We start from the raw sequence: 13,190 nt of genomic DNA, 5'->3' as shown, positions 1-13,190 counted from the left end.
CATAGATAATCTGATCACAAATCCACAATTCATCGGATCTCGACAAACACACCGCCAAAGAAGATTACATCGGATAGATCTCCATGAAGATCATGGAGAAATTTGTATTAAAGATCAAAGAGAGAGAAGAAGTCATCTAGCTACTAACTACGGACCCGTGGGTCTGAAGTGAACTACTCACGAGTCATTGGAGGGGCGATGATGATGATGAAGAAGCCCTCCAACTCCAAAGTCCCCTCCGGCAGGGCGCCGGGAAGGGTCTCCAAATGAGATCTCGCGGAAACGGAAGCTTGCGGCGACGGAAAAGTATTTTCGAGGCTCCCCTGATTTTTTGCTGTATTTTAGGGAATATATAGGCCAAAGATCTAGGTCAGGGGGCGCTTAGGGAGGCCACAAGCCCTGCCACTGCCGCCTCCCCCTGGTGGCGGAGTGGGGGCTTGTGGGATCCCTGGAGCCCTCCTGGCTTGGCCCACATGCCCCTGATATTCTTCCATTCGGGAAAAATCATTTTGGGGATTTTATTCCGTTTTGACTCTGTTCCAAAATCAGATCTGAAAAGAGCCAAAAACACAGAAAAAACAGGAACTGGCACTTGGCACTGAATTAATAAGTTAGTCCCAAAAAGATATAAAAGGTACATAAAACATCCAAAGATGACAAGATAACAGCATGAAACCATCAATATATAGATACGTTTGAGACGTATCACTCTACTATTGCATAAATGGTGTTGATTACATTGCTAATTAGGTTATTATTATGTTCTTCAATAGCAACTACCACATGATGTAGTGCCTCCGTTGATGGACCCAGAAGGTCAAATGAAAATTAGAAGCCCGCCGAGGGCTATGTTCTATGCTCCATACTTGATTAACTTCAAATCAAGATAAAAAAGGCTCCAAATTGAAGCATGGAAAGAAATAAAGAAGGTTCACAAGCCACAAGCTGGAGACCGTTGGATCTCTGTGATTCATCATGGAGCCATAGGTCTTATTGTGTTTTATGACATTATATCTAAGAGCGAGGACTAGGTCTTATAAGAGACAAGTTATTCTGGTTTATATTATTACTTGACATGATCGATTAATTAGGATGCATGATGCATATGATGACTATATATATTATGATGTTTCTCTGTTTTATTTTATGTGTATCATATGATAACTTGGTATATGATTAAGTTGATGATGAGTTGTTAGATGATCGATTAGAATACAATTGCCATTCGACAGAAATGATATGAAATGATATAGTGTAAAAAAGATGCATATATGTGCATGTAACTCGTGTCTATATTGTAAATATGTTCCACAAAGCACAACGAATGAGATGGTGTAATATATTTGTGACGATGTGTAATATATATGTAACAAATAAATGGGAAAATAGGGGGCAACAAAATAGCCCCATCCAATTTAATGCAAAATCCTAAACCCTAAAAATTGCTCAAAAAAATAGCGAAGAAATAGCCCCGGTTCGTCATACGAACCGAGACTAATACCCCTCCCCCTCACTCCCAGCCCCGCCACGTGGAAGCCCGTTAGCCCCAGTTCGGGGCCGAACCGGGGCTAGCATTAGTCCCGATTCGAGAACCGGGACTAATGGCCCAACCGAACCGGGGCTAAATGCTCTTTTTCTACTAGTGCCTCTTCTTCTTCATTCTTTTTTTTTTGCGAAATTCCTTCTTCTCTTTTCTCCCTCGCATCACCTCTCTCCGTCTCAGCCCATCTTCATCGATGCCAGATGTGATTGAGATGTGCCACACATGCAACACACCCACATATACATGCAGCACACACGTACACATGCATGCACACGCACGTACACATACACATGCAGCACATACACATACATACAGAAGCAGCACACACACGTACACATACATACACACACAACTACACATGAACCACAAACGCGTACACGTACAAAAAACACGTACACGTACACATGCGCGCACACACGCACACACACAACGCACGCGCAACACACATTAGTACACGGACCCACATGTCATTCAGACAAAGTGAGGCTTTAGGAGGCTTGCTAAAAAAATTACAAAGTGTCCATTGGCTTGGCAAATACTCCCTCAGTCCGGAAAAAGCTGTCACCGCGTATATTTTGCAAATACGTCCTTTGTCTTTTCCCGACATAACCCGCAGTGCGTTCTTTCCCTTTCTGTGACCACGCTCGCTCGCCCACTCGCCGGCGATGCCTCGCAGCTTCCCCATGCCGCGCCGCCGCATTGCCTCGCCAACGCGCAGCTCCCCCGTGCACTTCCCTCCTCACTTCCGCCGCGCTGCAGCTCCCCCGCACACTTCCTCCCCCCTTCCGTCGGGCCGCGGCTCCACCGGGAAGGTCAACTGGTCAAGGAACGACTTTTCCCCTTCCTTGAGTCCCTCGCCGTCGCCTTCCTTGAGTCCCTCGTCATCGCCATGGCGAGCTCCTCCTTCCTTCTCCATGGCGAACTCCTTCTTGCTGCCTCCTTCCTTTCAGCCATCGAGCAGGCCATGGTGACGGCCAAATCCGTGCCTGCTCGTGAAGATTGGACCTTGGTGAGTGTCGACCCCACGCCAGTCTGGACCCCTCGCCGGCCCCTACCAACCCCACGCCGGCGCCGGCCCGAACGACCTTGGTGAGTGCACTGCAGTTACTTTGCTTCTTCTGATGGTCTTGACGGCGTACTCTGCTTCTGTCAGTGGAAGATTGCCGTCCTCAACAACTTATGTGTGCCCTCTGCTTCTGATGGTCTTCAAGGGACCGCTGCTGCTCCGAAGCTGCAGCACCATGTCACTTGCTTTTAAACGCCTGGAAGTATATTATGTGCAATCCAGCTTTACACCACAACCACCTTCTGAACTGAATTGGTTGGTTGTCTGAAACTGTTATGAATGTTCACTTTATGCTCCCTTTTTGTCAAGCATGCATATCCTGCTCTTCTACTGCTATGAATAACCCTGATATTTTCATTCATTCATCTAAATTTGAACAATTCAATATGTTTAGAATAACACTGATATGCCCTGTAGAATAACACTGATATTTTCTGAACATTAACTTGACTGAATAACACTGATATTTGTAGTGACTGTAGGTTGATATGTTCTGAACAAAGTTCTTGACAGAACATCGACTTAACAGATCAAAACCTGAAAGAAATTGACAATTATGCCTTCAATTTCCTCTCTGTAGGAGTAGATTTGCTGCTCGTATTTATTCTACAGGAGAAGAATTGCCAATTCAGGCTTGCACATGGATTGTCCTGTGGTTTCTCCTCTTGTGATGTGTAGAATTGGTGGCTTGCATGTGTGATTTGCTCCTGATCTTTATTTAGAGCAGAGTGGTGCTCCTCTGAATATGTTGCTGCTCTGAATTAACAGGTGTGGAATCCCGCCAGGCGTGGCTGTGCAGCATCGGGTTCACGCAGTTCCCCGACGACCGCGCCCTGTGGGTCGCTGAGACGCCGCTTCCGGGGAAGAAGTCTACGACATTCGCCGCCCGCCGCCCACCTGTACATCAGGTAACCAACCCGCCGCCCACCACTGATTCAGTTTTGGCTTAAAACTGCATAAATTCAGAGTCGCGGAATAAAAGTGCTTCTATAATCCAAAATGCCTCTTGGAGACTTTGCATTTCCAGTTACTCCATTGCTTTGTTCCGATGTTCCATTAAGAACAACATCTATCAAATTTAGTTTCAGTTCAGTTAACACTTCCTTGCTGACAGTAATTTTTCATGTACTGAAAGCTCAATGCTGCATTGCAGAGTAGATGAAGGCTTCATTTAGATAAATTTTCAGCTCCATAATTTTCAGTTTGTTGAGCTGGAGGTCAGATTCAGCTCCATAATTTAATTGAATTTTATTGAGAGTAGATGGTCATTCCTTAAAGGAACATGACACTGCAAAATTCAGAGGAACATCCTCAAGCCCTTGTTCTTATTCTGTAAATTCAGTAAATGCTTAAGTGGAGGACTCAAATAAAAAATTCAGTTCCTTCATATTGTTGCCCTTCCATCAGATCTCGATGAGCAAGGCCGACATTGTTTATGTGTGATTTCTGTGGGAATGGCTAAAGATGCAATCCTTTCAATCTTAATTCTCCTGTGAATCTATGGCTGAAATGAATCTTGTGAATCTTTGTCACCTGCCTTTGCATCTGAAAATTTTGGTTCGCATCCAAAAACGAGATTGGTCTGTGTGTTCTTGTTCAATCTGAAGCATGTTGCTCAACTTCAGTCAGTCATCTTAATTTCTTATCCTCAATGTTATCTTCATTTCTCAGTTAATTCTGCCTTATTAAAAGAACACGATCCCTAACAGTTAACCGGATTTTTCCAAGTTTACAATTAACTGAATATTTTGCCAGCAGCAGTACACGATCCCTGTACTTGTTCTCACATGACAGGAACACGTAATGCAGGAAGAGCTCTGTACTTGTTATGACCGGCAGCAACACGAGATGAGGACCTCCGGCCGGCGACGCAGCACGAGCAGGGGACAAGCGGCAAGTTGCAAAGGAGCAGCAAGTTACTGAAAAATCAGTTTACTGCATAATGTTTCAACCAGAACATGAATTAAGATGCAAGAATCTTCAAGTTGATAGCAGTCAATGCAAAATTACAGACTGGATGATCCACTGATGCTCTAATCTGACATCAGTTTGGTCATCTGCGAGCTGGGTCAATCTAATTTGTAGAAGCAGAGGCGGCGAGGAGGAGCTGGATCGCCTCGACAAAGAAGAAGAAGAAGAAATCGAGGAGGAGGACAGGTAGGCGGCGGCGGTCGCCTATGTAGCAGGTGGGCGGCGGTGCTGCGCCTGGCGGTGGATGTGCTAATCATCCTTGATGGACGACGGTGGAGCAGCGGCGGCCTGGATCTTGCCCAACTCCGGCACCGGATTGGCTGGACTTGGCGGGTCGGGGATGCGAGCAGGACGACGAGGAGGAGACACCCGTGAGCCCGTCGAGGTGTCGCCACGGAGGAGCAGGTGGGCGGCGGCGAAGCTGGCCTCTGTGCACACAAGTAAGCAGGGCGCACGTTGGCAGCTACTGTGCAGGTTGGCTGCGCCGGAGGAGTGGTGCAGGATGATCCCAACGGTGGCTGGGGCACACCGCCGGCGACGAGGAAGACAGTGGCTTGGGCGCGCGGTGCCGCGGACGACGGAGGTGGAAGACGGGTCGATTAGCAAGAGATTTAATAGAATAAGGGTGTTTTTGTAAAATTGAAAATGTACTAAGCCGATGACATTTTTTCCCGAAGGGAGTATGCAAAGTGTGGGTGCAAATATAGCAAGCTTTGTAAAAAAGAATTAGTGATGACCACTTATACAAAGGCTGTTGGAGAAAGTTTTTTGATCAAGATTTATAAAATAACAAATGAGTGCAAATATACAAAGGTTGTTGAAGATGCTCTTACGCCCTACACTACGTTAGTGTGAGTCGGTTAGTGGTGCCAAATTACTGAAAAGGGTGCCACATCACCTGGGATCCCAAATGAAAAATCTGGGGCACCGGCTTCACAACGAAGGGCACCGCTCCATCTAAAAGTAGACGATCCTACGTGAAAAAACTAATGATGAGCTAACTATCACAGTGTCTTGCGGAGATAGTAATGGAAGTTGGTTGGCAGGAGGAGGACGGAGATAGGTTGTGGAATGATTTGTTTATTGGCATGGTGAATCTGGCACCGGAGCAACTACTTGCATCGATGCCTAAAAAAATTATGGCACTGACTGGGCAACGAAGGCCTTTTTTTTTTTGACCTCCATAGTGGAGGGCCTTAAAGCATCTCCAGCCGTTTGGCTTCCAGTGCGTCCGGCGATAGCCTTTTTTGACGCGTCGACGCTATTCTCAGCCTGGGGCGAGCGAGTTTCTAGCCGCGCCCCGAGGTTTCGGCCCCAGACGTCAACGTTTTCAAATTCCACTTTCCCGTCATCAAAAACACGTCGCGAGTTCGGCAATTAGTGTCATAGTTTGGCGATCAAACACACCAATAGTTCGTCAATCAAAAGGAAAGGATAAAAAACGGATCACACGGTCGACTCAACGGGTGCGGCTCCTCCTCCACCGGCGTTGACGGCCTCATCATCGGAGTCGTCGGGCTTTTCGTCGTCGGCGTAGTCGGGCTCGCGGTCGGCGTGCGCTCTGCGTGGCTGGGTGTTGTCGTCGTGGTCGTCGTTGCGGTCGCTGTTGTGGTCATAGTTGCGATCGCCATCGGCGCTATCATCTTGTTCAAGATGAAGTCACGTTGTACTATGTACCACACCTTCACCTTTTTGTCCATTGTCAACGTGTTTGCCCCCATCAAGAACTCCAGATCGGTGTTCCTCTTCTTTACAACGACGTTGATCATCAACGCCGAGCACCGCATGTCGGATTTCTCCTCCCTCTTGGCAACATTGCTCTTGACGTCGGCGATACATTGCTCGATCGAAGCCTGCAGCCGTTGGGCAGCGGGCACTGCGCCCCTCGCCGCCCCTGGCTTTTTTTGTACCATCTGGGCGCCCTTCTGCCGCAGCGGGGGCATGCGCGTCTGGGTTGTAGGTCTCCTTGGCCTTGTCGAGAGCGAGCCGAACTTCCCTCCACTTCTCGCACGAATGGATCCTAGAAAACACGTGAAGGAACCTAAACTCTTGGTCCTCATTGTCGGCGCGGTACATGGCGAACATCCAAAGCATCTGCACAAGACGACGGACGAAACATGTCGGCAAAGCACACGGCGACATGAGGAATTAGGGCCGGCGAACTATGGGCATACCTGACCCTTGACGTTGGCGCCGCTTTCCGGGCAAGCTGCAACTTCCTCCATGATGCCATGCCACTTTTTGCGGGCCGTCTGGGTAGTCGACCAGCGGTTCGCCATCGCCTCATCGCCACGGTCCATGTGGATGCTGGCGAAGTCGTGGTCGACCAACTTGCGTTCGTCGAACGCCGTTTTGATTCTCCCCAGTACGTGTCGCTGTTCTGATTCGTGCCAGTGATCGGGTCGATGCTGACACACTTCCACGCTTGGGCAAGGCACTCGTCTTGCTTGGACGTCCACTTGACGAGAGGTTCGGCCGGCTTGACGTTTGCCGCCCACTTTCTCTCCCTTCCCTTCTTCGACACTGGATCAGGTTCCACCTCCACCGCCTCGTCCTCCCCCTCCCCCTCCTCGTCGTCGTAGAGCTAGTCGTCGATGTCGCTGGTGGTGTCCATTGTTTCATCTTGCGCGCCGAACTTCGGGTGTGACGCGGGCGACGACAGAGCCGCTTGTGATGATCTCGTCCATGTCGGTGGCGTCGGCGTAGTTAAACTGGAGCGATGGAGTGGGCGCGAACGGAAGGACGCCACGTCGCAGAGACGATGCATGCGCGGCTGCTGACGAGTACGTCGGCGGTGAGTAGTTGTACTGTGTGTTGAGGCCGGCGCTAAACGCGGGCGAGGGAGTACGCGGGTCGTGGTCGAAACCGGTGGGGAAGGAACGCTGCGACTCGCCATGGCTCGTGGCCTAGGTTAACGGTTTACATTGCACATTGTGAGCGCGTTGATCTATCATCTTCTCTTTGTAGAAGAATGGACGTCATAATTTGTGATAGAGAGGTACGCGTTCGTGCGGCCCCTAACAAGTTTCGAATTAAAAAACTTATCATGTTGATTTTTGTTGGATCTGGTTTGACCGTCAGATCCGTCTATGCAGCAAAAATCATCGATTGAAGCAAAAATAAACAACGATGTAGCAAATTTCGATCACACATGATGCGTGATAGCAAAACAATCTGGTGACGAACGTGTATATAACTTTTTTAGTGAATGGTTGTAGCAAAAATTGATACCGGTTGTAGCAAAAAATCAAACGAACTCAGGTTGCAACCAAACGTGGATGCAATTTTTTAATGAACAAATTATAACAATTTAAACGCTTGTAGCAAATTCAAACACTGGTTGCAGCAAATTTGGACGGAAAAATGTTACGACCAGCTGCAAACGTTTTCCATTGTTTTATGCTTTTCTTAATTTTAAAATCTGATGTTTAAGGCAAGTTTTGTGGTTTGGTAAGCTTGCAGAACATATTTCATGACGAAATTTTCAGGCAAGCACAGCGAGAGAACTTAACCAAAGAGCATCCAGGTTTTCAGAAATTACAGCCAGACCACGTAACACCCAGCAGAGGAGCAGAGCATTTAGCAGAGAAAGAGAAGGCCCAGGTCACCTGATCAAATACCCCACCTTCTCAGTGGTCCTTTAGAACGAAGTCCAGGTCGACATGGCTCATCTCCACGCATGGATCCAGCGACCTTGAGTGAGCATCTCTGGAGAGCACCCCGCCACCCCCAACGAACATCATGACCTTGCGCCACGGCACAGCAATGTCGTGCCACTCTTTTCCCTGAAAACAAAGTTCATCCTTCAGATCCCAAACAGGCCACAGGGCTGCAGAGCAAAGTAAGTTCAAGACACCATTTTAACTATCATCGCTTAAGCACCGTCTGGTGATCGACTCAAAGTCAGAACCCAACGGAACACCAACCATGCCAGAAATAAGAGACCTGAAGTTTCCAGTCAGCAGGAGTGTGAGCAGGAGCCACACCCTATTGGCTTCTCGGGTTCTTTTGTTTTGCATTACCAGCAAAGGCTCAAAATCTTGAGATCGGCTGAACCCAACCCAAGTTTCAGGAAATTCTACAGTTTATCTGAATTTTATTTGAATTCATGTGTACGTACCAAGTAAAAGGACGGAAATGTTTGGACCGGCAGACAGACACATGTTTCGGTACCTAATCAAATGACTAAGTTCTGAAATTCTGGTGAAAATTGACTGAAGGTGATAACCACGTCCATCCTCGTAGGTGATGATCGTCACGTCAGGGTCACTGGAACACGCACGCAGGAAATTTCTTGTTGCTACACCTATAGTGTATACCATGTGTACAGGAGCAGCAATTTCGTTCAGAAATATCTTCTCTTGAAAATAGTGATTAAAATTCACAAGTGATACTCTTTTTTTTCTGGAATAGGATTAAAGTTTTTTTTTGGCACATGCATGAAGAAAACTAACAAAGTGAAAGTAAGTTGTGAAGAAACGGAGGAGACACTTAAGCTAAGAGAATACAATGAGTAAGTTTGGAGATAGGATCAAATTCTTTATTTTCACCAGGTTCATCGCCTTATAGAAGCAAAGCCTGCTTGCTTATATCCTTAACGAATTGGCAAGTCACAAATTCTTTATTTCATGGGTACTGTAGCACCAAAGCAAACTCACCTTGATCATATCCTTAACGAATCAACGACTCTTTCTCCTCGAGAGAAATGCTCAAGGTGCGCGACTAGGAAATCCTTGGCCTTCATTTTCCTGTATCGCGCCGGTTGGTCCTCGTTCAACATCTGAGCTACCGGTTCAATCTGTTTTTCAGGATCCAGACCATAGAACACGGCCACTGAGAGTCTCTCTTTCTCAGAGTTGGTTACAACCCTATGTACTGGCCCTTTAAATATCCCGTTGGTCATTATCTGCACCAATAAAAATAACCCAAGGTTCAGAGATGGCTACCTCCATTGTCGACCAAACATGGGAGAAATCTACTTAAGGTTCAGAGATTGCTACCTCCATTGTAACACCAACGTTGATCAGCAAGGTGTAGTTAGACACAGTTGGAACGTTGTACCACGTTCCATCTCTGAGAAACTGCAGCCCAGCGACATCTTTGTCCATTAGAAGAACCGTAAGAGCATAGACGTCAGAGTGAGGCTTGATGCCCAAGACAAGATCAGGTCTTGGACATGGAGGATAGTAATTGAATCTAGCATAAGTGAGAGCCCTGTCGCTAAACTGGTTAACTAGGCAATCTTCATCGAGCTCCAATAGCTTGGCCATTGCCCGAAGGATGTCGTCTTTGATTCTCTTGCTCTTCAGTGTGTACTCATGCAGGTCATCCCTGCAAATAGTGCCAGCGTACTTCAGCAACCAAGTCTAGTTGACAGACGATGGTTTCCTTAATATACTTATTTATGAAGTTTTTCCAGGCCAGGCTCGATCACTAGTGACATACATAAGCAAATGAACTACATTGTGCAAAATTGACAGCAAAGACAGATCCGTTTGAACACATGTATCTAGCAGATTACCTGAAAGATTTTGGATTTATGGGCCAATGGGCAAGGTTCCTCTCGTCCTCTGGCTCCACTTTAAGATGCAGTCGATCGGACCAATCCAGTCTTTGATCTTGAGTTTTCACCTGCTCAGTTCCATACCCTTCCATCTGGAAATGCTTCCCGTCTATTATGTTACTGTACTTTCTCTTCTCTTCGAGCGGTAGGCGGAAGAAATCCCTTGATGTGGTCATCACAGAATCCATCAGAGAGGTCTCCATTCCATGGTTAGAAAGCTGGTCACACGGGGTGATGCGTGTTACAGAAATAGCAAGTGCACCGTGAACCAAAAGTGCAAAGACCAAAGTAAAACTTACAAACAGGAAACTAGAAAACGAAATCTTACCTTGAAGAACCCCCAGGTCTGCAGCGCCGACCGCAGCTTGGCGGCTTCCTCTGCATCATTGGATGCAGACAGCAGGCCCAGGTCGATTGTTGGAATGGGCTCCGGCATCTCGGTACCAGCCAGGTTCCCACCAAGCGGTTCTTGCTCTCTGATCAGGTACCGGCTTGGTGGCTCCTGTATGCTGGCAGCCAGTTGCTGCACTGAACTCGGCAGCCTCCATGACTCGTCAGCCATTGGAGCTCTTGGATATTTCTTTGCTGATCCTGGTCTTGCTCTCCTTGGTGGCTGTGCTCTCTTGAAGAAAGAGGTTGCACTATGCAAGATGAAGTTGTCTTTGTCTCAGTCCCGTCGCGGTCCACATGGTTATCGATGAGTAGACCAGCCACCAACCACTACAACTAACACTAAAAAGATCAGAAAGATGGCGCTACTGCTTTTTTCTGAAGAATTCACCTAATAAGCCAAAACAAGCTATATAAGAAGCCAAGTGGAGGGACAGAGATAACATGGCATGTGGTGGCATGCACTACTCTGTACTCCCTCCGTATCTAATTCTCCCCAATTACAATTATTTAGGTACAGAGAAAGTATTTTGCTAGGCAGCAAGGCAGGTATATATATTTAACAGTTTGCGCTTCTCACTGATTGGTCTGTGGGTCAAAGTGATGACTAATACTCCCTCTGTATCTAACATGGAAATACATCTAGATACATCCGTTTGAGCGTCAACTAATTCAGGACGGAGGAAGTACATCCTATACTACTCACTTGTGCACATAAAATTGGCTCTATAGAAGCGGACAAGGGAGCCAGTAGTGGATCTAGCTGCGTGCTTGGAAGTCAAGATACCCATTTGAACTAAAATATTCGCTTTTGCAAATCTATGCCCATAAAACTGCCAAAGTGAGACAAGGAAACTCAAGACAAACAACAGTAGCAAGCAACCATGGCTTGTGAAGAACCATCGAAGATAGTCAACATACCCTCGATTGTGCAAGAGCTGGTGACCTGCGTACAGGAGCCACCAAGTCAGTATGTGGTTCCTGAGCAAAACCGCCCTGACGTGGCCTGTTCCGAAATGCCAGAGCCGATCCCAATCATTGATCTCAGCCGTCTCCCTGCCCCTGGTAACAGCTCTGATGAGGTTGCCAAGATGCAGTCCGCCTTGGAGAGCTGGGGCCTCTTCCTGGTAAGCTTGTCCTGATTAACTCTTTGTACTACCTTTTTATCAATCGAATAGAGTTGTCATCGATCTTTCTCTAGGCTGTCGGGCATGGCATACAGCCAAGTTTTCTTGATGAGGTGATGAAAGTGACGAGAGAATTTTACAAGCTTCCACCGGAAGAGAAGCAGAAGTACTCAAACTTGGTTGATGGCCAGGAGTTCCGTATGGAAGGATACGGGAACGACATAGTCGTATCAGAGAAGCAGACCCTGGACTGGAGTGACCGGTTGTACCTTGTAGTGGAACCGGAGTCGCGAAGAATCTATAGCTTGTGGCCCACACATCCTCCTTCCTTCAGGTACCTTATAGGATTTTATCAGGAATCCATGATCAATATGCATGATATAAAAAGTCAAATGATGAGTATCCATTGAACAATTCTGATTATTCAGTTTTCTTCAGAGATATACTGTGCGAGTACGCAGTCAAGTGCAGGGAAATTGCCAGCCTTGTCCTCAGGCACCTGGCGAGGATGCTCAATTTACATGAGGACTACTTCGTCGAGATGATCGAAGAGGATGCCATCACATACGCCAGATTCAACTACTACCCTCACTGTCCCAAGCCGGACCAAGTCTTAGGCCTGAAGCCCCATACTGATGCCACTGTGATCACCGTTGTCTTTATCGATGATAGCGTCAACGGGCTCCAGGTGCAGAAAAATGGTGTCTGGTACAAAGTGCCAATAGTCCCGAATGCGTTACTTGTGAACACAGGAGATGCAATGGAGGTACGTATGTGCAGGAAGTTGCAAAAGTTGTTTGATCTTGTCCTGTAAACAGTCAAGCTGAGCTCTATTTCACCTAATACATGTAGATACTTAGCAACGGGTTCTTCAAGAGCCCGGTTCACAGGGCTGTGACCAATGCAGAGAAAGACCGGGTGTCGTTGGTTATGTTCTATACGCCGGACCCGGAGAGAGAGATTGAGCCCGCGGCAGAGCTGGTGGATGAAAAGAGACCGACGCAGTACAGGAAGATAAAGACCAAGGATTACCTAACAAAACTCTTTGAAACTTTTGCGGAAGGGACACTAGTCATCGACACAGTGAAGATCTGAATGTCATTCTGAACTGCAAAATATTGATTCGCAGTCTGGTGAAATTCTTGTTCTACACTAGTATCTTCTACTGTATCAGGTTTATGCATCAGACAGCTACTCCCTGTTTTTTCTCCTGTTGTCGCTAGCGACTTACAGCTGCTCTATTCATTGATGACCACTCTGATTAAAACAAAGCCAGCTTGCAAATCAAGAATTGGGTATGCCTCGGCAACAATATCTAAACTACAGTGACCTGACAAAGGCACATTCCTTTCAGAGAGTGAAATGACCAAGGGGACAAATTACACCAGGGTAATAATTTCCAACTGCCTCGTCCCGTTCCGGGCCCGGCCTAAGAGCATCTCCAACAGCCGCGCTTCGCGCCGCACCCAAAAAATATTTTTACAGCGCGCGCCGGCTGGTTTAGCGCAGGGATAGACGCTGGCTCCAACA

The 13,190-nt window shown here is 47.2% G+C and overlaps 4 protein-coding genes and 1 non-coding gene across 8 annotated transcripts; 3 read left to right on the top strand and 2 right to left on the bottom strand.

Annotated features, from left to right (window-relative positions):
- Nucleotides 1-1,980: 1,980 nt before the first annotated feature.
- LOC123413250 lies at nt 1,981-5,249 on the top strand. The gene is made up of 4 exons (XM_045106192.1): nt 1,981-2,632; nt 2,775-2,811; nt 3,378-3,517; nt 4,419-5,249. Exons 1-4 carry the CDS (start codon nt 2,433-2,435, stop codon nt 4,459-4,461), a joined length of 420 nt encoding a protein of 139 aa, XP_044962127.1. The 5' UTR covers nt 1,981-2,432; the 3' UTR covers nt 4,462-5,249.
- LOC123413248 (codeine O-demethylase-like) lies at nt 3,420-10,837 on the bottom strand. 4 transcript variants are annotated; one of them, XR_006613701.1, is made up of 6 exons: nt 10,472-10,837; nt 10,102-10,361; nt 9,581-9,911; nt 9,239-9,486; nt 8,189-8,365; nt 3,420-3,506 (listed from the first exon to the last, which is right to left on the bottom strand). XR_006613701.1 is itself a non-coding variant. In XM_045106189.1 (5 exons), exons 1-4 carry the CDS (start codon nt 10,703-10,705, stop codon nt 9,244-9,246), a joined length of 1,068 nt encoding a protein of 355 aa, XP_044962124.1. In that variant the 5' UTR covers nt 10,706-10,837; the 3' UTR covers nt 8,088-8,365; nt 9,239-9,243. The 4 variants fall into 4 exon arrangements, 1 of the variants encoding a protein (XP_044962124.1); XR_006613700.1 differs by lacking the exon at nt 3,420-3,506 and adding an exon at nt 5,370-5,553; XR_006613702.1 differs by lacking the exon at nt 3,420-3,506 and adding an exon at nt 5,370-5,553 and having other exon boundaries at nt 8,206-8,365.
- LOC123413249 lies at nt 5,755-7,928 on the bottom strand. The gene is made up of 2 exons (XM_045106191.1): nt 6,755-7,928; nt 5,755-6,674 (listed from the first exon to the last, which is right to left on the bottom strand). Exons 1-2 carry the CDS (start codon nt 6,878-6,880, stop codon nt 6,240-6,242), a joined length of 561 nt encoding a protein of 186 aa, XP_044962126.1. The 5' UTR covers nt 6,881-7,928; the 3' UTR covers nt 5,755-6,239.
- Nucleotides 7,443-7,601, top strand: LOC123414310. Its single transcript, XR_006614309.1, has one exon. It is a non-coding gene; the product is annotated as a U1 spliceosomal RNA (small nuclear RNA).
- Nucleotides 10,838-11,396: 559 nt separating the features above from the next.
- On the top strand, nt 11,397-12,984 carry LOC123413247 (protein SRG1-like). Its single transcript, XM_045106188.1, has 4 exons — nt 11,397-11,660; nt 11,735-11,994; nt 12,099-12,426; nt 12,513-12,984. The coding sequence occupies exons 1-4, from the start codon at nt 11,418-11,420 to the stop codon at nt 12,753-12,755; spliced, it is 1,074 nt and encodes a 357-aa protein (XP_044962123.1). The 5' UTR covers nt 11,397-11,417; the 3' UTR covers nt 12,756-12,984.
- The last annotated feature ends 206 nt before the right edge of the window (nt 12,985-13,190 follow it).

This window comes from Hordeum vulgare, chromosome 7H (assembly GCF_904849725.1).
Source record: "Hordeum vulgare subsp. vulgare chromosome 7H, MorexV3_pseudomolecules_assembly, whole genome shotgun sequence".
In the NCBI taxonomy this organism is placed as follows: Eukaryota; Viridiplantae; Streptophyta; class Magnoliopsida; order Poales; family Poaceae; genus Hordeum; species Hordeum vulgare.
Note: the sequence above shows the minus strand (reverse complement) of the source record. Positions and strands in the feature narration are given on the sequence as shown.